Source organism: Periplaneta americana, chromosome 15 (genome assembly GCF_040183065.1).
Source record: "Periplaneta americana isolate PAMFEO1 chromosome 15, P.americana_PAMFEO1_priV1, whole genome shotgun sequence".
Taxonomy (NCBI): Eukaryota; Metazoa; Arthropoda; class Insecta; order Blattodea; family Blattidae; genus Periplaneta; species Periplaneta americana.
This window is the reverse complement of record NC_091131.1, coordinates 17,814,019-17,839,324: the sequence shown is the minus strand read 5'-3', so window position 1 is coordinate 17,839,324 and position 25,306 is coordinate 17,814,019. Positions and strand designations below refer to the sequence as shown.

At 36.0% G+C, this 25,306-nt stretch overlaps 1 protein-coding gene across 1 annotated transcript in view; it reads right to left on the bottom strand.

The window, feature by feature from the left end:
* LOC138714688 (soluble guanylate cyclase 89Db-like) overlaps positions 1 to 25,306 on the bottom strand; it is a 111,109-nt gene that overhangs the window by 4,398 nt on the left and 81,405 nt on the right. Inside the window, exons 4-11 of the mRNA XM_069846751.1 lie at positions 23,236 to 23,612; positions 20,059 to 20,282; positions 15,052 to 15,159; positions 11,269 to 11,437; positions 11,039 to 11,182; positions 7,440 to 7,593; positions 4,418 to 4,527; positions 961 to 1,050 (exon numbers count right to left, since the gene is read on the bottom strand). Of these exons, the coding sequence (XP_069702852.1) occupies positions 961 to 1,050; positions 4,418 to 4,527; positions 7,440 to 7,593; positions 11,039 to 11,182; positions 11,269 to 11,437; positions 15,052 to 15,159; positions 20,059 to 20,282; positions 23,236 to 23,612 (1,376 nt within the window). The remainder of the gene's footprint in view (positions 1 to 960; positions 1,051 to 4,417; positions 4,528 to 7,439; positions 7,594 to 11,038; positions 11,183 to 11,268; positions 11,438 to 15,051; positions 15,160 to 20,058; positions 20,283 to 23,235; positions 23,613 to 25,306) is intronic.

Below are 25,306 nucleotides of genomic sequence, written 5' to 3'. Positions count from 1 at the left end.
TATTATTTCAATCAAAATACATCCTGTATTTCTACATTTTTAAAACTTGAATCCCATGTCTCGAATCACTTTCCGTAGCGTTTCTCTCCAACCTTGGAAATTATTGCCTCTCTCGCAACCTTCAGTAATTTCTTCAATGTCGGAACTTCTTTCTGCAAAGTATAAAATTCTTGTATCTTTCTTTTTAAAATATACATCGGTTCATATAATTTACAAGAATTAAAGGTTCCCTTGGTCTGTTCCTCCCTGGTGATTCTACCTTTTCATTTCCTGCACAGACTCCCTCTCTCCTGATTTTCTTTATCAGGCGCTCTTACCTGCCTATATAAATTACATAACATGTTGTATTAGTATTAGTTAAGTAAGTAATTTTAATACATAATCAATTGAAATAAAATAAGTCTCATCTGTGATCGCAGCTGCTCTTTTCGTTGCCTTATTTATAGGAAAGAGATATTGACCAGTTCGTTTCTCTTCATCGCAAAATGCTATTACGTAATTGCTTAATAATATTTCTTTCGCAACTCCTTGCTACACTGTTCATGTTGAATTAGCAACACTGGACTGCAAGTGCAAATAAACTGTCCTGCAAGAAGGCTCAAAATTGTGAATAGTGGTGGAGAGAAAGGGAGAGAGATAGAAAAGAGAGAGATAGGAATGCAGGGAGAGAAATGAATTACCGAGGCTGAGAAGGAATTAGGGTTCAGTTCGCATATCTTACGGGGGCACAGATCCGATGGTCCGACAATCATGGTGGGGTTTCGAAGGATTATATTTTTTGAATGAATAGGCCTAGATGTAAATGTGCAGTTTGGAATAACACCAAGATAAAAACGACGGAAATTATACGTAGGCCTACATAGGCTACTTTAGAACTTAATTCTATGAAATAAAAATTAATGTTTACACTCAAACTTAAAACAAGGAATCCCATAAATGGAGTAATGGACTGTAACTTGCCTTTACTGACACGAGTCCACGTGGTTCGATAACGTAGCGGTCCGTTGGCAGCAGCTTTCTGGTTACGGTGGACACGTGAATCTTCCCGGGCTGAAAATAGACCACAACAATTTGAGTCCACTCTTCGAGTTCTGGAATACAGGATGATCCGTTTAAGAAGACAAAATAAAAACTCCATAACATGAGAACTGTTGCTATTTATTTTTCAGTAATCTGTAAATACATTCCAGATAAGTGGGAGTTTTCCCACATGAAACCTCAACATGCCCACCATTATACTGGTGACAGACTACAGGTCCGATCGCATTTACCGAAAATGTAATGACACACTAGGTCCCGTCAGGTCAACAACTGAATTACCATAGAGGAAACAATTTTCTCTATGTACATACGTATATGTTAGTTTCCCTCCTGGACAACACCTAAGTTCATACTTCTTTTGATGTTTGTTTATTGTTTTCTTCCCCTTTTTTTTGTTGTTTCTTGCAGCTTGGTATGGGAATTTATTTGTTAAAATAATTATATGCTTTACAATGTAAACTAATACAATTTATATAATTACTATTTACATTATTTTGAAAAGAGATTTTATAAGCTATAAAATTTATATCATCATGCCAAAAATTTATATTATTTTGTAATAAAATATATTTTTAAAATCAACCCTAACCTCAACGATAGCTTCGTAATGGAGACTGAAATTGAAAATCAGAAAAAGAAACCAGTTTCAGTTTGTAATCCATTATTTATTGAAATGAAACATCTTTCAGCATATATATATATATATATATATATATATATATATATATATATATATATATATATATATGAATAGTTCGTCTGTCATTTGTTAATATATTTCTTTATTACTTTTCTCACATCTGAATTAAATTTCTCCACTACGTCTAATAGTAGCCAAATTCATTTTCTAGCCATTCATTTTCGTTTCTGTTTCATATAATACAATGGAAGGGGTAACAAAATTCCACAGCAGAAGTTATCACGACTTCCTAAATAATATAAATCGAGGTGATTCGAAACCAAAGATTACTAAAATGTTACTTTCGTCCACTAGGCCGTGCCTCAGCGCTATTATCTTGTTCTGGAAACAGGATTTAGCTCCTGATCGGGACGGTGACACACTACAAACCCGATCGCGATTAGGTCGATAATCGCGATTAGTGACTGTAGTCTGTCACCAGTATTACGTACACAACACAATTCACATCGTGAGGCTTACTTCTGCCATGTGTGATGTAACATCTAAAGGGAATTTTTCTGAAAGCTGAGACAATCTTTGCTTTGATTTTTGTTTGCTATTGTTGAGTTATTGTTTCTATTGTGTGTTGTAGATTGTCTTTATTCATGTAATTGATTTTAGATTTTTTTTAATGTTTATGATATTGGTGATTGAGGCGTTGATGAATTATGGAACAGTAAAACCCCGATTATCCGTCACCCTATTAACCGATTGGTGAATTATCCGACTGTCTTTCTCTCTCGAAGAAAAAAATATGAAGTACTGTATATTATATTAGTACGAATTTTTTCTACAGAGTATATTTTATGAACCTTTACCCTTACGCATTATGGCCTACTCTTCAAGTGGCCGTGCTGTTTAACTTATAGGCAAAATGTATTCTACAAGTGTAAAAAAAAAAAAACATGTAATACGGGAAAAGTGCAAGTAATTGAGTGGTTTGGGAAAAGAGAAAAAGTGGTTCATCTCACATCACAATACGAGATATGACTTACAAGTGTACTCGATTTAGGCTAATAAAAAATAAAATATAAACTGTATAAAATTTGTAAATCTACAACATGAGACCTGTACTATTCCTATCTTTCCACAGTCATCAAAAGGAGTTCCCTTGGCCATTAAAAACCCGTTGTTGAAAATCAGGCTTAAGTACAATAAATAATGTTTTAATAACTGACTTATCGGAAAATCAAACATGAGTTATAAAAAAAAAGACTTAAATTAGTGAACTTCTAATCCACTACCTAGCGTATTAAAAGAAAAGACCATGGAGGAAATTACGAAAATATTATGTACTTAGTTTATGAAAACTTTTGTGGTGCGGAGTATCCGATTTTTCGATTAACCGTTCACTTCACCCCCTTCATTATCACGGATAATAGAGGTTCTACTGTATGTAAATTTACAATCCGGAATTTACCCTTGTGACTTAGGGAAACCATGAAAAATCCCAATCAGATTGGTAGGCCACGAGGTTTGAATCCGGGACCTCTCCAATGCGAGTCTCACACGTTACCGTCAGAGCCAACTCGTTCGATCAATAGTAACTTTTAAGGTCGTTAAAACACTCATAATATGGCTTGCATTCAGACGTACATGAAGCTACAAGTCCTTTGTTATAAAATTATGACTTCCAAAGAACCCTGTCTGTGAATGACAGGACTGGAGGCTAACTTAAACGGCCATCCATTGTCAACGTCAATTGTATGGTTTAACAGCGTGTTGGTCCTTGTATTTCATCTTCAGTATAACATAAACTTAAGGTGTCTTCGCAGAAAAGGTATCACTTTTTTAAAATGCTCGGAGTTTTTTTTTTTTTTTAACGCCATTGCATTTATTTTTCTGAGATCACTTAAATAGCTTCGTATACGAAATACAGTGTCGCAGCGCTAAATCGAACGTAAAATGCTTAATGAAATTTTGTAACGCTACATTTGTACGAAATGGAACTATAAAAGGTGGAGATTTATCCTTTGAAGAGGTGGAAAAATTCAAATATCTTGGAGCAACAGTAACAAATATAAATGACACTCGGGAGGAAATTAAACGCAGAATAAATATGGGAAATGCCTGTTATTATTCGGCTGAGAAACTTTCATCATCTAGTCTGCTGTCAAAAAATCTGAAAGTTAGAATTTATAAAACAGTTATATTACCGGTTGTTCTGTATGGTTGTGAAACTTGGACTCTCACTTTGAGAGAGGAAGAGAGATTGAGGGTTTTTGAGAATAAGGTTCTTAGGAAAATATTTGAGGCTAAGAGGGATGAAGTTAAAGGAGAATGGAGAAAGTTACACAACGCAGAGCTGCACGCATTTTATCCTTCATCTGACATAATTAGGAACATTAAATCCAGACGTTTGAGATGGGCAGGGCATGTAGTACGTATGGGCGAATCCAGAAACGCATATAGAGTGTTAGTTGGGAGGCCAGAGGGGAAAAGATCTTTGGGGAGGCCGAGACGTGGATGGGAAGATAATATTAAAATGGATTTGAGAGAGGTGGGATATGATGGTAGAGACTGGATTAATCTTGCTAAGGATAGGGACCAATGGCGGGCTTATGTGAGGGCGGCAATGAACCTCCGGGTTCCTTAAAAGCCAGTAAGTAAGTAAGTAAGTAAGTAAGTACATTTCATAATTTTGTGACACTAGATTCGATACACCCTATAGAGGAAGAATGGCATGCTTTTACTCACGAAGCTCGTGGTCTGCATTCTCGCCGCCGTGTTTACGGTGTCCCCGAAGAGGCAGTATCGAGGAACCTTCAGACCAACCACTCCCGCCACTACAGGGCCGGAATGAATGCCTGCAATTAAACAGGGAAGCGAACCAAGTAATTAAGAAGCTTTGTAAACTTGTGGGATTCATCTTCGAGACGATATTCCCAGGGAAGCGCTCCATCTCTGTACCAACGTATTTCTTGTACAGAGTGATTTGTGTAAACTAATACATTTCTTTCTTTATTTCAACAAGAATGATGCTAACCACAATTACTTCTTCGACTTTCGAAGGTATAAGTTAATATTACTGAGCGCTTTAACATTAAGGATGGATGCAGTTTTACTTGAATGACTGGTGAATAAGTTGGCAAATTTTTTGTTTTGACTAAAAATTAGGAAAACTCTTTGTTTTCTTTGCGTTAAAAAATTGTATGGACGGCACAAGTGAATAAAGACTTTTATCCAAGTCTGATGTCTATACTGGTTTTTATTACACCGTCATTAGCAACCTAAACAATGGCTTTATACACAATAGTGAATTAAAAGTATTTTTAACTTAAATTTTAAGTGAGTTAATTTTTTTTAACAATTCTCTCCATGACATTCAACACATTAGCAAAAATAAAATCCATACATTCACACATTTATAACTTCGTCACAAACAACATATAACACATAAAAGACTTAAAAGATAGCAGTAATACGTAAAATATTTTATGCTCGACCATGCCGAAATGTAGTAATTATACACCTGGTAGCAGTCCTTTAATGCATGTCATTAAAGTACACCTACTCATTAAAATACAGGTGTTTTCAGCCAATGACAACTCAGCTTACAGGTGTTCAGCCAATAACGAGTCAGCTTTGTACCGTTATAAAACCGCAAGTATCGATTGTTCTCGGATATGCAATCGAAAGAGAATTAGCGAAAAGTCACGGAGGCTGGAAATCCAATACTGTCGCAGAAGATTATGTTCTGTTACTACAGTATAATAATTAGCGTTAATTGTAAATAATATTCAAACAAATTCAATTTGTCATCTCGTTTTACAATGTCGAGTTCAATAATCAAGGTTATACCAAGTTTAACGGGATTACACAAAGTCAATGAAATTATTGTTCCTCGGAAAAAATCAATACTTTCGCGTCTGCGCACATCTCACAATTCACGACCTAGAACAAGGTCACTTCCGATCTTGTCAGATACAAATAAAATAATAAAATAAAATGTGAATAATTTCAAGTTAGAAATATGATCGAGCATAAAAAGTCGTATGAAACTCGCCTATAATGGTAATTAAGAAGCTCGTATGAAAATTATGAAACTCGCTTGCGCTCGTTTCATAAACATCCATACTCGCTTCTTAATTACCATCATTATAGGCTCGTTGCATAATGTACTATTATGCTCCACCTTACTTACTTACTTACTTACTGGCTTTTAAGGAACCCGGAGGTTCATTGCGGCCCTCACACAAGCCCGCCATCGGTCCCTATCCTGTGCAAGATTAATCCAGTCTCTACCATCATATCCCACCTTCATCAAATCCATTTTAATATTATCTTCCCATCTACGTCTCGGCCTCCCCAAAGGTCTTTTTCCCTCCGGCCTCCCAACTAACACTCTATATGCATTTCTGGATTCGCCCATACGTGCTACATGATTATGCTCCACCATGCCGAAATATAGTAATTATACACCTGGTAACAGCGCTTTAATGGACCTAATTAAAGTACACCTATTCGATTATTCTCGGATATGCAATTGAAAGACAACAATAAATCAATAAATCACCTATATTTGAAATAAAGTCAGTTCTGTTACTATAATAATTAGCGTTAATTGTAGATAATATACAAATAAATTTAATTTGTCATCTCGTTTTTCAATGGCTAATTCAGTTTCAAGGTTATATCAAGATTAATGTTTATTTTACTCTCTAGATTATATCAAGGTCAATATCGACATTTGTTTCTCGGAAAAAATCAATACTTTCGCGTCTGCGCACATCTCACAATTTACGAGGTATTGCACAAGGTCAGTTCCGCTCCTTAGTCAGTAAGAATAACATGAATACTTATGAATAATTTCAAGTTAGAAATATGGTCGAGCATAAAATGTCGTATGAAACTTGCCTATATGGTAATTAAGATGCCCGTATGAAAATTATGAAACTCGCTTGCGCTCGTTTCATAAACATACTCGCGTCTTAATTACTACCATTATAGGCTCGTTGCATAATGTAATATTAAATAATTCTCTCCATGACAACCAACACATTGGCAAAAATAAAATCCATACATTCAAACATTTATAGCTTCGTCACAAACAACACATTACACATAAAAGACCAACAAGATACCAAATAATGTATGAAATAATGTATAGAACACGAGAGTAAAAATTGTGAAAATTATCACGCTCGGCTTCACCTCGGGTGCTAAACTTTCCACTCGCAGATAAAATCTAATTTCACACCCTTGTGCTATAAATTACTATTAAGCCCAGTCGCGGAAATTAACACGCGTGACGTGCCAGACATATTTTTAGTTGGCTATTTAACGACGCTGTTTCAGTTAATGAGTTATTTAACGCCGATGGAATTGGTAATAACGAAATGGTATTTGGCGAGATGAGGCCGAGGATTCGTCATAGATTACCTGACATTCACCTTACGGTTGGGGAAAACCTCGGAAAAAGCCCAACTAGGTAATCAGCCCAAGCGGGGTTCGAACCTGCGCCAAGCGCAACTCCGGGTCGGCACGCAAGCGCCTTGTGGATAAAATACCTCGTGATTCACTTGAACCTTAAGTGACTACTATTTAATTTTCCTTAGCAAAGAAATGATGCTAAATACTAGCCCTTATGTTTACTATTTCTAGATGTTCCTGGCCGAAATAACAAATATTCGGTTTTAAAATATAATTCTGTGTAATTAAATTTGTTTGTTAAATTGATTAACGAAGCATAAAAACTACTTTTGTACAGGACGCTCACCAATTCTGATCTGTATGCTGATCCCTGAGGGCAGTTGGAGTTGCTTCACATGCCGGATGAGACTTAGAGCGACATCTGCGACGTTTTGCGCATGCTCGGGGTCGAAGTCTGGAGCGCCACTCACTGCCATGTACACCTGCCCCACAGTCTCTACCTGTGAGTACATTTTTTAAAATTAATTTCACCATTTGAAGTATACAGGTTTTTCATAGGTGAGAGGAGTAACACAACTTCCATAATGTTGCTTAATTTAAGGGGAGTCTGTACACCGAATTTCGACAAAAAATGAAGTTTTGGTTTTTATAGTTCTTCGGTAGTTTAATATGTTTAAAATGATAATATGATTTTATTTCGTCTAATTGTCAGCTTTTAGACCTATCTTCAGCAAAAATATTGTAGTAATTCTTAATGTAAAATATGTTATCAACGGTAATCTCACTAGAGGTTTGATTTATCTAGACTATTACACTCCTATTACGTCACACTACTTTTGACCAATAAAACGGTACGAAAGGACGTATTTCAACCAATCATGGCTGCTTATCGCACAATTTTATCGCATCCCTAGCATTTGTTTAATTTTATCGCGTCCCTAGAATTTGTTTCTTTGTTTGCCAAAATTTGAAACTGCGCTGTTCTGGATGTCAAAATATATATATATATATATATATATATATATATATATATTATCTATCCTTATACTGCTTGTTTGAGGCTTGAAAGTAATGTAGTTTTCCCTAAGATAGGTTACTAGCCTTATCGTTAGGTAGTCCAGTAGTGGGGCTGCCACTTTTAGCCTCTGGACAGGCTTGTAATGCAGCAGAGGCCTAATTCGTGAAGGATGATGATGATATATATATATATATATAAAATTACAAACCACTCCAGTCGATGCACAGCAGTTTCAAATATGACTCGCATTGGCATTCAAGAACAAGAATTAATAAAAATCACTGATCATACCTATGCATCTTCTGAAATCCTATTTACAAATAAATGAAGAGCACCATTCGGAAATCCTGAATAGGTTGAATGCACCATGTAGGCCTAAATCAACGAGTTCCACTTCTATTACGCACACGTCCAATATAACATCAATTGAACCACCAACCACATTCAAATTTGAAAATTGTACATTCAATAATTATTCCTTTTAAAATTATTCATTCGGAAATCCTGAATAAGTTGAATACACCATGTAGGCCTAAATCAACGAGTTCCACTTCTATTACGCACACGTCCAATATAACATCAATTGAACCACCAACCGCATTCAAATTTGAAAATTGTACATTCAATAATTATTCCTTTCAAAATTATTCACGTTTATTTTTTATGTCATCGTCGTTAATTAAAACTTTTCTAACACTTGTGTATATTATTTAGGTTATGTTATAGCTTCTGCTATATGATATTATGGATAGTCACGTATCAGAGATTGTTTAATACTGAGATTTATTGAAAATCATCTGTCAAGTGACGTTGATTACTGGGATCCGGATGATTGAAATGGAATGCAAATGTTTTAATAAAAACGAAACTGAATCAACAAACCCTTCTTGACTAGTAACCGTCTACAGAGTTCCATGAAGATTCCATAGTTGGCCCAACTGCCATCTTGCGTAATGGTGCAATAATACATTTGAAGACAGGTTTATTTTCGTAAGCCAATTAATATTTTATTGTATTGGAGTACTTTGTTACTTATAATCTGTATGTACTTTCTTCTAATCGTGTAATAGTCAATTAAATCCCACTCGAGTTTTGATTTATCGATAAAATCAAAACCTCTAGTGAGATTACTGTTGATAATATGATTTTATTTCGTCTAATTGTAAGCTTTTAGACCTATCTTCAGCAAAAATATTGTGGTACCGTAATTCTTAATGCAAAAAATGTTATCAACAGTAATCTCACTAGAGGTTTTGATTTATCTAGAGAAAATCAAAACTCGAGTGGGATTTAATCATCTATTACATGATTAGAATAAAGTATATAAAGATTAGAAGTAACGAAATACTGCAATACAATAAAATATTAATTGACTTACGAAAATACAACTGTCTTCAAATGTATTATTGTACCATCTCAACATTACGCTAGATGGCAGTAGCTGTTTTCTTGTTATCAGTTGTGCCAACTATGGAATCTTCATTGAACTATGTGGACGGTTACTAGTCAAGAAAGGTTTGTTGATTCAGTTTCATTTTTATTAAAACATTTGCATACCACTTCAATCATCCGGATCCCAGTAATCAAAGTCACTTGACAGATGATTTTCATTAAATCTCAGCATTAAACAATCTCTGATACGTGACTATCCATAATATCATAAAGCAGAAGCTATAACATAACCTAAATAATACAAACAAGAGTTAGAAAGTTTTAATTAGGGATGATGAAATAAAAAATTAACGTGAATAATTTTAAAAGGAACAATTAGTGAAAGTACAGTTTTCAAATTTTAATGTTTTAGTGGTTGGTGGTTCAGTTGATGTTATATTGGACGTGTGCGTGAAAGAAGTGGAACTCGTTGATGTACATGGTGTATTCCTCATCTTATTAGGATTTGCGAGTGGTGCTCTTCATTTATTTGTAAATAGGATTTCAGGGAAGATGCATAGCTATGGCCAGTGATCTTTATGAATTCTTGTTCTTGAATGCCAATGCGAGTCATATTTGAAACTGCTGTGCATCGACTGGAGTGATTTGTAATTTTTTTTTTTTTTTTTTTTTTTGACGTCCAGACCAGTGCAATTGAAAATGTTGGCAAACAAAGAAACAAATGCTATGGTAGTGATAAAAATAAATAAATGCTAGGGAAGCGATAAAATTAAACAAATGCTAGAGACGCGATAAAATTGTGCGATAAGTAGCCATGATTGGTTGAAAGTCGTCCTTTCGTACCGTTTTATTGGTCAAAAGTAATGTGACGAAGTAAAAGTGTAATAATAATAATACAAATCAAGATTTCAGGTATAACTCCCTGTAAAGTTGATTTGAATAATTTCGAGGGAAAAATTGTTCCGGAGCCGGGTATCGAACCCGGGACCTTTGGTTTAACGTACCAACGCTCTACCACTGAGCTACCCGGGAACTCTACCCGACACCGATCCAATTTTTCCCTCTATATCCACAGACCTCAAAGTGGGCTGACAACCGTCAAGCAACCAACTTCGAGTGCACACTAACTCCGTGTGACTTAAATTGTGGTTTTCTGTTAACGAACAGTGACGTGTATTATGCAAATCAAGATTTCAGGTATAACTCCCTGTAAAGTTGATTTGAATAATTTCGAGGGAAAAATTGTTCCGGAGCCGGGTATCGAACATAATAATAATAATAATAATAATAATAATAATAATAATAATAATAATAATAATAATAATAATAATAATAATCCGTGGCGCTACAACCCGTGAAGGGCCTAGACCGACCAGCCGGTTGCTGGCCTCACGCCCACATGCCGAAGCAGAGGTGGACGATCATCCAACCAGAATGGAGGTATCGTGTGGTTAGCACTATGATCCCCCCAGTCGAGTAAAAGTGTAATAGTGAATGAAAAATGTTTTCTTGCCAACCGCTCAATGGAATCGCACCTTGTACACATGGTAGCGGTCCATGAGGGCATCGAAGCACGTAAAGACTGCGTTCATGCTCATGACGACGTCCATGGCGTCCTGCACCGTGGAGGAACTGAAGTCCACGAGTTCGCAGAACAGGACGGACACCGAGTCGAAGGACTGTGGATAGAAAACAGGCCATCAAAAAAGGAGCAGAATAGAAGAACTCGTGGCGGCCTAGGTTAGGCAGTTGAGGGCTTGCGTACCTGGCAGGTGCTTAAGGAATTCTTCTCAGTCCTGAGTCGGTCGGCAACGGGGCGCGGTATCATGGAGTACAGCAGTTCGTCGCCCCTCCGCTTCCAGCAGTCCAGAAGCGTGTAACTCCTCTCCAGCTCCATCGAACGCTGCTCCGCCCGCTCGAACATGAGCTCCAGCCTGCGAAATGTGCGACACTCCAGTCACTGTCCTCACATAGCAATTACACATACATAATTTTATATTGTATTGATTTTATTTAGCCTTAATACAGTGACATCATTTTATTTATACTCCAATTTTTATTGTACCTGAGTTTTTGAATGTACTTCACTCCCACCACTTCTACTAATGAAGTTCAACCGTTCTCCACACAGATCCAAGACCGCATATACAGTCATAGTAGCCTTACGGTCATGGTAAACAGTACGTTCCAAAAATATGTTCGCGTTTTCTAGTGACGAAAGAGCTTTCAATATTGAATCATTTTCGCACAGGTACTGTCGTCCATTTGCCTACGTCGTATCCCGGTTTCCCCCACCAGCTTTTATTCGCCAGCTAGTGGCTGGGCTGACTTAGCTCTTTTCTGAGAACATTAATTTCTGTTAGGATTTGGACGTCTACGTAATATTGTACAACTGTTTAAAATAACTTAAATAAAAGGACCTCGTTAAGTAATTAACTGTCACGTGATTTCCTCCCTTTCTACGACCCTACGACATAACCACTTAGACGGACAGTAAATAGCATGTCTCAGTAATTTTTTTCATTTCGGATCGAGCAGAAGTGAAGATTGAATTTACAGTACGTAAGGTACTCTTATATAGAGTAGGTACAGAATTATTTCGACTTGAGTTACTAGTACGAAGAACGAAACTGGTAATTGGGATTATGTACAATAGTCTATAGTGCGATAATATGCACATTAGAACTGAAGCCTGTATCGAAATGAACGGCCACCATGTGTTTAAATATCCATGTTATGATTATTTTTCAATTTAACTTCATTCCTTGTATTGTACGTTAATGTGCTGTAGACAGTATAATATACACTGCAAAATGAATACGTCCACATGGACAGTTCAGGTCGTGAGTAAAAACACTCATTGTTAATACTGTACTGTATTTTGATTAAACAAAAACCTAATCAAAATTATAAAACTCAAAATCGCGATATTTCCTAGGTTACGTAAATGGATGAACTACGTTTCTTCCCTCCTATACCTAATAAAGTGATTTGTTTGTATATTACGCCAGTATCATCGAACTCCAGTCGTGGAAGGGGGTAGCAAACGGCGTTGATCTAGAGGTACAGCCAAGTTAATATTTAAAATGTTAGTAAAAATAAAATGATGACCCTGTATAAACCTATTGCAGATTTAATTAACTTTCAGAATTAATAAGAAATTATTTTTTTATTTCTATAAAACATTAACGATTCATTCACAGTCATATGCAAAAGAATTTGCAGTAAGAAAATCAGTTAAAAACAGAGTAATCTTATCGAAGATTAAATCCGCCCGAAATGAAAAATGAAATCCATCTAAAGAAAACAAATAGCCTGTTACATCTTGTTGGACCGTCAAACTTCAAAATTCATCTGGAGAAATAAGATAAACTGCCTGTAACATCTTGTTGGACTGTTGAAACTCATCTACAAAAAGAAGGAAAATACCATGTTACATACTTCTCAATTATCAAACATCATATTCATCTAGAGAAAAAGATAAACGGCCTGTAAAATCCTGTCGGATTGTTCTACCACAAATCGATGTAGTATAAAAGAAGACTCACAGCATATTATATCCTGCCGGACTATCAAACATCAAATTAATTTAGAAATAGGAAGCAGCGTGTTACATTCTGTTGGACTGTTAAATAACAAATTTCTGTTCGACTATCAAAATTCAAATACATCTATAATAAGATAAACATCTTGTTATATCCAGCAGAACTGTCAAAAATAAATAATATCCAGTAAAAGAAGATAAACAGCCTGTTACATTCTGCTGTAAAAGAAAATTCACATTCATCTAGTAAATGAAGATAAACACCTTTTTACATTCTGTTGGACTATCAAACATCAAATTCACCCAAATAGGAAATTAGATTGTTACATTCTTGCATCACTGTGGTCATAATATGCCAATGAATTTTCTGTTACTAGTGGTTGTCCATTGTTACTTGATAATCGTCACCGGATGAATTAATACAGTACCAAACGGCCGTAAGACAAATCTTGCTACAAACATTATTATATTTAATATTATTATTAGGAACAACTGGATAATACCCACGGCAGAGCAATGTCGATAGTCGACGTTACTCCCTGGCCACTAGTCACCAGGCCGTACCGAGCCGTGCCAAACAAAACACAATCGAAATGGTGGTAGTAAAATTCGCGACTACATTCTTAAATAATTCACTGCATTAGTCAAGTGCAAGACTTCTGGCTTCTGTTGCATTCAAACAATTATAAAATACGATAATTTGGTCCAGGGAGCATCCGTTTTTGATGCAAAGATAATTTGTTTGGCTTGTTTCTTAAATGAAATTACGAAATGGCGTTCCTGTGCTTAACATTTAATAAAAAAAGAAATGTAGCAAAACTGTTTTGTCTCGAGACTCTCATCTAAGTTACGTAATAGGTTACGTAATCTACTTCAATATATTTGCGCAAATATATCTTGTAGCTAACAGTGGTGCTATCTCTCAGTAATGTTCAGAACGAAGGAGATAGAGAGAGAAAAGAAACAAATTTCTCCCTCCAATGACGCCACACACCAACGTCGTGTTCTTATGTTGGTGAGATTGTGTATTTACTTAAATTTGGTGCTAAACGTAACGGCACGGTTCAAAGACACCGTGGGAATTCTCCAGTTTAGCGTATTATTTATTAAATTATTTTAAAATGGAACCAAATCTACACATCAGGAATCAAAATAACCAGTGCTCTAACATTAAATACCTTACTCTATGCCGATGATCAAGTCATAATTTCCAATTCAGAGGATAATTTACAAAGAGGATTATATACATTAAATAAAATATTAAAAGATTTTGGGATGGAAATTTCAGCACAAAAATCAAAGGTAATGGCATTTTTAGGACAAGACCCAGTCAGAAGTAAGATAATACACAATAACCAATCCTCGAACAAGTGCAAAATTTCAATTATCTGGTTGTGAAATATCTTATCAAAATGAAAAAGATGTGAACAAGAAAATTACCAAATTTACACAAATTCTAGGAATAATAAACAATACATTAAAAGCAAAATTAGTACAAAAATCTACAAGAATAAAAATATATAATACACTAGCATTACCCTCCCTTTTATACGGAAGCGAGATTTGGACATTAAAGAAAAAAGACATGAACAGAATCAAAGCAACGGAAATGAAATTTTTCAGGAGGACAGCAGGATATACTCTTTTAGACCGAAAAAGGAATGAAGAAATTTTAGAACAATTAGAAGTAGAGTCAGTAGAAGAAAAAATAAGCAGATACAAATTAAATTGGCTAGATCATGTAAGAAGAATGGAAAATTCAAGAATCCCAAAAATTATGATGCAGTATAAACCTAGAGGACATCGTCGACCAGGAAGACCTTTAAGAAGACTGCTAGATGGGGCCGAAACAGGTCTACAGAGGCCTAATTCGTGAAGGATGATGATGATTATTATTATTATTATTATTACTTTTATTATTATTATTATTATTATTATTATTATTATTATTATTATTATTATTATTATTATTATTATTATTTAAAACGTGTTCAGTGAACTCACCTGGAACAGTGTTGCCAACCAGCCAAGACCATTTCTCGGCTGAGGCCGTGTAAGTTGAGATCATTGAGGTACAGTCCCATGTTGGGAAGCTCGTCCATATTGTTGATCCTGAAAGTAATGAAAAATTTGACCCAACCTTAGCTCAGCCAACTGTCGGTATCTCGTAATAGAGGTTGTAGCTTCTTTGGTACTATGTCCATTTGGATCTGTAACTGGTAAAACGTTTAATTAATATATTTTCTGTTAGGATTTTGGTTTCCCAGTGCACAGTAATTCCACCTTTACGTTTCCAGTGAATTAGAGAATAGTACATTATGCAACGAGCCTATAATGATAGTAATTAAGAAGCGAGTATGGATGTTTATGAAACGAGCGCAAGCGAGTTTCATAATTTTCATACGAGCTTCTTAATTACCATTATAGGCGAGTTTCATACGACTTTTTATGCTCGACCATATTTCTAACTTGAAATTATTCACATGTATACATTTTATTTGTATCTGACAAGATCGGAAGTGACCTTGTTCTAGGTCGTGAATTGTGAGATGTGCGCAGACGCGAAAGTATTGATTTTTTCCGAGGAACAATAATGTCATTGACCTTGATGTAATCCCGTTAAACTTGGTATAACCTTGATTATTGAATTCGACATTGAAAAACGAGATGACAAATTGAATTTATTTGAATATTATTTACAATTAACGCTAATTATTATAGTAACAGAACATAACCTTCTGCGACAGTATTGGATTTCCAGCCTCCGTGACTTTTCGCTAATTCTCTTTCGATTGCATATCCGAGAATAATCGATACTTGCGGTTTTATAACGGTACAAAGCTGACTTGTCATTGGCTGAACACCTGTAAGCTGAGTTGTCATTGGCTGAAAACACCTGTACTTTAATGAGTAGTTGTACTTTAATGACATGCATTAAAGGGCTGCTACCAGGCGTATAATTACTACATTTCGGCATGATCGAGCATAAAATATTTTAGTAGGTAAGCTTATCAGTAATACATTCATCTGTTGTGTAATGTAATGATGTTAAAGATTTTTTAAGTTGTGATTAATTTATATAGGAATAGAATTATTTTTGTAATACAGTTTATCAGTAAACATAGAAAAATAAAATTGTACAGTGGACTGTTAATGATATAAAGCCAAAATCTCACCTCAAACTGTGTGCACAGTTTTATCTCCACAACAAAGTCACAGATATAGGCCTAAATGCCGTATATGGCTGCCCAGACTAACTAAGTTTGTAAAATTTAAGCTTGGATAAATTGCAATCGAAATCTGCTCTTTTGTCGCATGTATTATTTTCAGGCACAGGAAAGTAATATTTTAGGTCTATAAATCTGTGGAAAAATGTTGAAAGTCAAATGTTGCAATTAATTTATTTCTATGTTTTCCTTTACGACTCATTATTATTATTATTATTATTATTATTATTATTATTATTATTATTATTATTATTATCATCATCATCATTATTATTGGCGGCCGGGTAGCCCAGTTGGTAGAGCAACTGGTTACGGACTGGAATGTCCGGGGTTCGATCCCAGGTGGTGACAGGATTTTTTCTCGTTGCCAAACTTTCAGAACGGCCCCGAGGTTCACTCAGCCTTCTATAAAATTGAGTACCGGGTCTTTCCCGGGGGTAAAAGGCGGTCAGAGCGTGGTGCCGACCACACCACCTCATTCTAGTGCCGAGGTCATGGAAAGCATGGGGCTCTACCTCCATGCCCCCAAGTGCCTTCATGGCATGTTACGGGGATACCTTTACCTTTTATTATTATTATTACCATTATTATTATTATTATTATTATTATTATTATTATTATTATTATTATTATTGCCATTATTATTATTATTATTATTATTATTATTATTATTATTATTATTGTCCCGCGCCGTGGGGTCGTGGTCTAAGGCATCCCGCCTAGGACTCCCGTTACAGAATGCGCGCTGGTTCGAGTCCTCATGGGGGAAGAAATTTTCTCATGAAATTTCGGCCAGTGTATGGGACCGGTGCCCACCCAGCATCGTGATGCACTTGGGGAGCTACGATAGGTAGCGAAATCCGGTTGCGAATACCAGCTATAACGGCTGGGGGAGTCATCGTGTTAACCACACGATACCTCCATTCTGAGTGGATGATCGTCCACCTCTGCTTCGGCATGTGGGCGTGAAGCCAGCACTGTGCTGGTCGGTCTAGGCCCTTCACGGGCTGTAGCGTCACAGATTATTATATATTATATTATTTATTATTATTATTTTTATTATTATTATTTTTATTATTATTAGTATTATTATTAATATTATTATTAATAATTATATTATTATTATCTAAAAATTAAGTCATTTTGTCAAATTAAAGCCAATTAAAAATTTATAATGTTTTTTTTTTTTCAATGCATTCGCGTACAAGTCCCCTTGAAACACGAAATTTAAATTTATTTTCACTCCGGCTAATAATTTTCTAGTCGTTATCAAGGATTGAGGTCATAAAATTTATCATGTCATTTAATCCAGGTATTTAGATGTCTCAGTGTAACGTACAGCAGAGTCCGTATAGTTTCTGTCGAATGCTTTTCCAATTCACTGCGGGCTAAAGCAAGGAGATGCACTATCATCTTTGCTTTTTAACTTCGCTCTAGAATATGCAATTAGTAAAGACCAGGAAAACAGGTAGCGTTTGGAATTGAACGGGCTACATCAGCTGCTTGTCTTTGCGGATGACGTGAATATGTTAGGAGAAAATCCACAAACTATTAGGGAAGACACGGAAATTTTACTTGAAGCAAGTAAAGCGATAGTTTTGGAAGTAAATCCCGAAAAGACAAAGTATATGATTGTGTCTCGTGACCAGAATATTGTACGAAATGAAAATATAAAATTTGGAGATTTATCCTTCAAAGAGGTGGAAAAATTCAAATACCTTGGAGCAACAATAACAAATATAAATGACTCTCGGGAAGAAATTAAACGCAGAATAAATTGAATATGTGAAATACCTGTTATTATTCGGTTGAGAGCTTCTGTTATCCAGTCTGTTCTAAAAAAAACTGGAAGTTAGAATTAATTTATAAAAACGTTATATTACCGGTTGTTCTGTATCGTTGTGAAACTTGGACTCTCACTTTGAGAGAGGAATAGAGGTTAAGACTGTTCGAAAATGAGGTGCTTAGGAAAATATTTGGGGCTAAGAGGGATGAAGGTACAGGAGAATGGAGAAAGTTATGTTACTGCAGAACATAATTACGGACATTAAATCCAGACGTTTGAGATGGGCAGGGCATGTAGCACGTATGAATGAATCCAGAGCATATGGAGTGTTAGCTGGAAAACCTGGGGGAAAAAGACCATTAGGGAGGCGGAGACGTAGATGGGAGAATAATATTAAAATGGATTTGTGGGAGGTGGGATATGATGCTAGGGACTGGATTAATCTTGTATGTATGTATTTATTCACACTGCAATAGGTATATACCCGGTGGCAGTGTGTAACTAATTACACTCAATAATGACAATAATAAACTTATTAATTAAAAATACAGTTAATAATAATACCAATAATTAATACAAATAATTAATACTAACAATAATTTATTATAATAATAATAATAATAATAATAATAATAATAATAATAATAATAATAATAATAATAATATGGAATATCCTAAATTAAATGAAGCACGATCACTTAAAATAACATTTAAAATAAATCTAATTTGTATCTTAAACCTAAGTTCGAACTAAAACCCACGAGTATGATATGTTCATATCTGCACAAGTACCTTTCCACATTACACTCATTTCGCTGTCAACTCACTGCACTGGAACTACGACACATTTCACTGATTCTATCCTGATTTCACTAACACTTCAAAAACATTTCACTGTTCAAATACTTTGCACTGCCACTATAAACTATAAAGCTTCCCTGACAGGAACACGTTTTACTGACACAACACACTTCACTGACACGACACACTTCACTGACACAACATAATTCTTCACTGATACAACACTTCAATAACAAAATATCATTTACATCCTTTACATACTATAATCTTTTCGCTGTAAGAAAAATTCTGATGTAAACAATAGCACGTGACTGAAGTGAGGCTTCACTGGCCGCTGTTTAGCGCCATAGATTCTCAGTACGTGTTCCCGCCTACTGTTGTACATTCTGTTTCATGTTAAACAATTCACGTTACTCGTCAAGTAGGCCTAACCTCACTACTATGCATTCATTTGTTTAGGAAACATTTACTTTATAATTACTACAATTAAATTATTTTAAGTCTTATGTCTTCACAATGGATATTTGAGGATACAGAAACCATACTTCGATACTAGCTTACGTGAACAACAAAATACGAGCTCAAGTGACGCCAGCTTGTTACAAGAACAGACTACCTCGGTATTACTGTTGGTATTCATCCGCGTTCATACTACATAACAAAATATAAAAGTAGCTTTTCTTTTACATAGCATTTTACATATGAGTGAAGTTAAATGTTTCATCGTATTTAACAACTAGAATTCAATTTTTTATTTTCAAATAATACAAGATTGTGGTTTCCAAATACGAACTATATTTTCCTGCGTCATGTGAGTGTTTCGACTGGGAGCCAATCACGGGTATGACAGCCACGTGCTTATGTTTACATTAGGATTTTTCTTACAGCAAAAACAGTATAGGTATAATTACCGTCTATTAGTAAAGTCCTTAAGCCTATTTTTAAATACGTTTTTGGTTGTTGGTAAAGCCTTTAGTAAGTCTGCAGGTAAATCATTCCAGTCCCTGATAGTACGATTGAGAAAAGGAAACTTTCCAGTGTCCGTCCTCAGCCTTCTTTCCCTCAATTTATATGAGTGGTCGTTCCTTGAAGAGTAATTTGGCGGTTGCAACCTATTAGGAACCGAATATCAGAATAGGAACCGATGGCGGGCTTATGTGAAGGCGGCTATTGATTAATTAACTTTACATTACTTACAGAGGACTGCAGAGGAAGATGATAGCCTTGATGTCGTCCACGTACTTCATCTGCCCCTTGAGCAGGATGCTGCGCGTACCCTGGCTGCCTCGCCGGCGGTCTAACAGCAGGGGCAGCATGGGGTTGTGCTTGTCGTCCACTACGTTCGCCGCACCCTTGTCCTCTTCGACCTTCAGCGTGCGGATCACCTCCAGCTCGAAGAGTACTGAATGCAGGTACATGGTCTGCAACACCCGGTTAATGATATTAAATTACTGTTGCTTTTACTAGATTCGAGATTTCTGGCACTAATATACGGCGTTTATCTTGATTAGGTATATCGACAAACTTTCGGATCGACAAAGAAGTTACTTTTAATAATAATAATAATAATAATAATAATAATAATAATAATAATAATAATAATAATAATAATAATAATAATTTATTTAACCTGGCAGAGTTAAGGCCATACGGCCTTCTCTAACACTCAACCAGGAGTAAAGACTGCGTTACAAAAACACTACAAATTAACAAATTACACTACAAATTTACACACAAAACTGAATAAGGTAATAATAATAATAAAAAATAAACAACAAATAAGAAGAAATCAGACATAATATATAACATACAGAAAGAAAGAAAAAAGCATAATAATATGTGAACAGCAGGTCAAAATAAATGAGGCATACAAAAAAAGACAATTATTCATAATAATAATGATAATAATGATAATAATAATAATAATAATAATAATAATAATAATAATAATAGTAATAAAATAGTGCAGTACAAAGTATACAGTGAATACAATATTTCTAAGTACACACAATAAGGAAAATTAAGATTATATATAGCTCAACTTATCACATTAGAGATATAACATTATCGGAAAATATGAAAACAAAAATATAAAATAAGTTGAATATCATTAGAACATAAAAAAAGTGTGAATACGTGGAAACATGCAATACAACACTTGTCATAATAGTAAGTTAGTTTGGCAACTCGTCATAAGATAATTTTCTAACTTGGATTTGAAAGAATTCAATGTTCGGCAGCCCTTGACTTCAGGCGGCAGAGAGTTCCAGTGACGAGAGGTAGCAACAGTGAAGGATGAGGAATACAGAGATGATGTGTGGAGTGGAATTTCTAGCGTGTTATCGCGTTGTGATCTAGTATTAATGTTATGATAGCGAGAGAGAGTATGAAAACGAGCGAATAAATAATAGGGGGATGAAGAGTGCATAATTCGATATAAGAGAGAAAGTGAGTGCAGATTTCTCCTCTCATGTAACCTAAGCCATGATAACTTCTTGAAAGAATGTGAGATATGATCATAATATCGAACATTACAAATGAAGCGGACGCACGCGTTATGAACACGCTGTAGTTTCTGAGCGGAATCAATCCTGAGATCACTGAACAAAACGTCGCAATAATCGAAGTGAGGTAGAATGAGTGTCTGTACCAGCGTCTGTTTTAATTTAGATGGATAATGATACAATCTTTTCAGTGAATGGAGAATAGAGAATGCCTTCTTACATGTATATTTAATATGCGTATCCCAATTGAGATTAGATTCGAAATGTACTCCGAGATTTTTTACGGTAGAGCTAAACGGGATGATTGTTTTATTCAGTTTCACAGGTGGAATATTCAGGTCGTTGACATCAGGAATTAATCTACGGTTCGCGAACAGAATAGACTTGTTTTGTTTAAGGCGGTGCTTATGTGATTTTTAAAACTTCTTTAATTTTCATTCAAAATATATTTTAAACTAGGCTATATAAACATATCAACAATAATATCGTCTGGACAAAATTTAGCGTCATTAGGGCTAATAGTTTAGAACAGCGTTTCTCAAACTTTTCTGAAGTGCGGACCACTTTTTAAAGTCAGAACAGTTCCCCGGACCACCTTACTCTTGTTCCCTTCGAAAGCAAATTTATCACTTATGCAGCATATTTTAATACATTATACTTAGATTTTAAGGGCGGCCGGGTAGCTCAGTTGGTAGACTGGACTGGAAGGACTGGAAGGTCCGGGGTTCAATCCCAGGTGGTGACAGGATTTTTTCTCGTTGCCAAACTTTCAGAACGGCCCCGAGGTTCACTCAGCCTCCTATAAAATTGAGTACCGGGTCTTTCCCGGGGGTAAAAGGCGGCCAGAGCGTGGTGCCGACCACACCACCTCATTCTAGTGCCCAGGTCATGGAAAGCATGGGGCTCTACCTCCATGCCCCCCAAATGCCTTCATGGCATGTTACGGGGATACCTTTACCTTTACCTTTTACTTAGATTTTAATGTAGAAATAATTAATTAAAATTAATTTAATTCGATTAATTTTATATTAGTATTAATTAAGTTAATGTTAACAGAAGAAAATTTCTTATATCACCACCTGTAAAAACAGAAAAAATAAAAGTTAATGCAGAAACATGACCGAGTAAAGATGCAATTTTGCATGTACGTGACCATTTCAATGTGCAGATTGAGAGTCGGCAAAACTATTAAGAAAGTCATAAATACATGAAAAGATTCGGTACTTTGGTCCTCTGTTATGAATTCGGATAGCCCCTGCTGGATTACACGCACGACGCCAGATGTGTACGGAAAAGATAGCGGGCGAGAAACACCACGTTCACAGTGCTTTAAATACTTCTTTTGTTGCTGACAGTAGAGTGGGGAAGTCAATAGACGGGTAGGGTAAATAAATTTCATAAAATGTCAGTATTGGGAGAAAAAGTGAAAGGCGATTGCCATGTATCATTTACAAACTCTGAGATTTTCAGCTATAGTGTGATACGGAATTCGTTTGAATTTTATTTTTTCTTATATCTTTTTTGAAGGACCAAAAGGGCAGATCTCGAGGACCATAGTTTGAGAAACGCTGGTTTAGAAGCTACCTTTTTTAAATATATTTCATATTGATGTAACTAACAAGCACTTGTGACAAAGCTTTCCAAATTTTTAGTTCATATTTACTCTAAAGCTTCAAAATAGTCATAAAATATTGCAAGTGATTTGGCAATAAAATTTGCAAAGTATTGGCAAGTTCTGAAAAGTCTTTTGAAGCGTTGAATTTGACGAAAATTTGATCGTGTTGAAGTAGCTTTGCCTGTCTATTTAGTACTTATATTTTTTTGTGTGTTTTACACGCGAATCTACAGGGTGTACTTAAAAGTCTCTTACGTTCTTCCAGGAGAAAGGTATGCCTCGCGGTCGGCGCAGCTTGAAGTTGTCGATGACGGACTGGCCGAGCAGCGCGTCTGGGCTCGTCCCACACACCTGCAGCAGCTTCTCTCCCGCCGCCAGGATGCGCATGTCCTCGCCGAACGCGAAGCCAAACGGGAAGAGCCGCATGAGCATCGAACACGGCACCGCGGGCAGCGTCAGCCGCTCCATGTGCGTGTGCTTCCCCGTGCGCGACAGCACGAACTCGCGGTTGTCGAAGTCCAGCCGGAACCTCACCTGCACCTTCCTCGCGCCCGGCGCTGATGTCACTTCATCCAGCACCTTGATACTCAGCTGCGTGTTGTACAGCTCCTCGGCGATCTGGTACAGCTGGCCTGGAATGATTCATAACTGTCGCAACTCTTTTCAACCGCCCTGTAGATTCAATTCAGGTAAGCAAGATAATATTTAAATTTCTCTCATTTTTGTGTCACTTTGCAGATGTATTTAGAGAAGTTGAGTATATTTATGTAAATATAGGCCTATATGGGAATTAGAGCTGTCCATTTAATCGATTAATCGAACCGATTAGCGGACTAATTAAAAAATTCAATTAACCGATTAAATATATTTTATCCACTTTGATTATGTAATGTGGGCTTTTCATCACTAATAAAAATGTCGTAAACACATTCATTATGCAACTAGGTAGGTAATGATACTTCTATTACGCAACTACTTAGGTCATGATACTGCTACTACCTTACTTACTTACAAATGGCTTTTAAGGAACCCGAAGGTTCATTGCCGCCCTCACATAAGCCCGCCAGCGGTCCCTATCCTGTGCAAGATTAATCCAGTCTCTATCATCATACCTCACCTCCCTCAAATCCATTTTAATATTATCCTCCCATCTACGTCTCGGCCTCCCTAAAGGTCTTTTTTCCTCCGGTCTCCCAACTAACACTCTATATGCATTTCTGGATTCGCCCATACGTGCTACATGTCCTGCCCATCTCAAACGTCTGGATTTAATGTTCCTAATTTTGTCAGGTGAAGAATACAATGCGTGCAGTTCTGTGTTGTGTAACTTTCTCCATTCTCCTGTAACTTCATCCCGCTTAGCCCCAAATATTTTCCTAAGCACCTTATTCTCAAACATCCTGAACCTATGTTCCTCTCTCAGAGTGAGAGTCCAAGTTTCACAACCATACAGAAGAACCGGTAATATAACTGTTTTATAAATTCTAACTTTCAGATTTTTGGACAGAAGACTGGATGATAAGAACTTCTCAACCGAATAATAACACGCATTTCCCATATTTATTCTGCGTTTAATTTCCTCCCGAGTGTCATTTATATTTGTTGCTGTTGCTCCAAGATATTTTAATTTTTCCACCTCTTCGAAGGATAAATCTCCAATTTTTATATTTCCATTTCGTACAATATTCTGGTCACGAGACATAATCATATACTTTGTCTTTTCGGGATTTACTTCCAAACCGATCGCTCTACTTGCTTCAAGTAAAATTTCCGTGTTTTCCCTAATCGTTTGTGTATTTCCTCCTAACATATTCACGTCATCCGCATAGACAAGAAGCTGATGTAACCCGTTCAATTCCAAACCCTGCCTGTTATCCTGAACTTTCCTAATGGCATATTCAAGCGCGAAGTTAAAAAGTAAAGGTGATAGTGCATCTCCCTGCTTTAGCTCGCAGTGAATTGGAAAAGCATCAGATAGAAACTGACCTATACGGACTCTGCTGTATGTTTCACTGAGACACATTTTAATTAATCGAACTAGTTTCTTGGGAATACCAAATTCAATAAGAATATCATATAATACTTCCCTCTTAACCGAGTCATATGCCTTTTTGAAATCTATAAATAACTGATGTACTGTACCCTTATACTCCCATTTTTCTCCATTATCTGTCGAATACAAAAAATCTGATCAATAGTCGATCTATTACGCCGAAAACCGCACTGATGATCCCCAATAATTTCATCTACGTACGGAGTTAATCTTCTCAAAAGAATATTGGACAAAATTTTGTACGACGTCAACAAAAGTGATATTCCTCGAAAG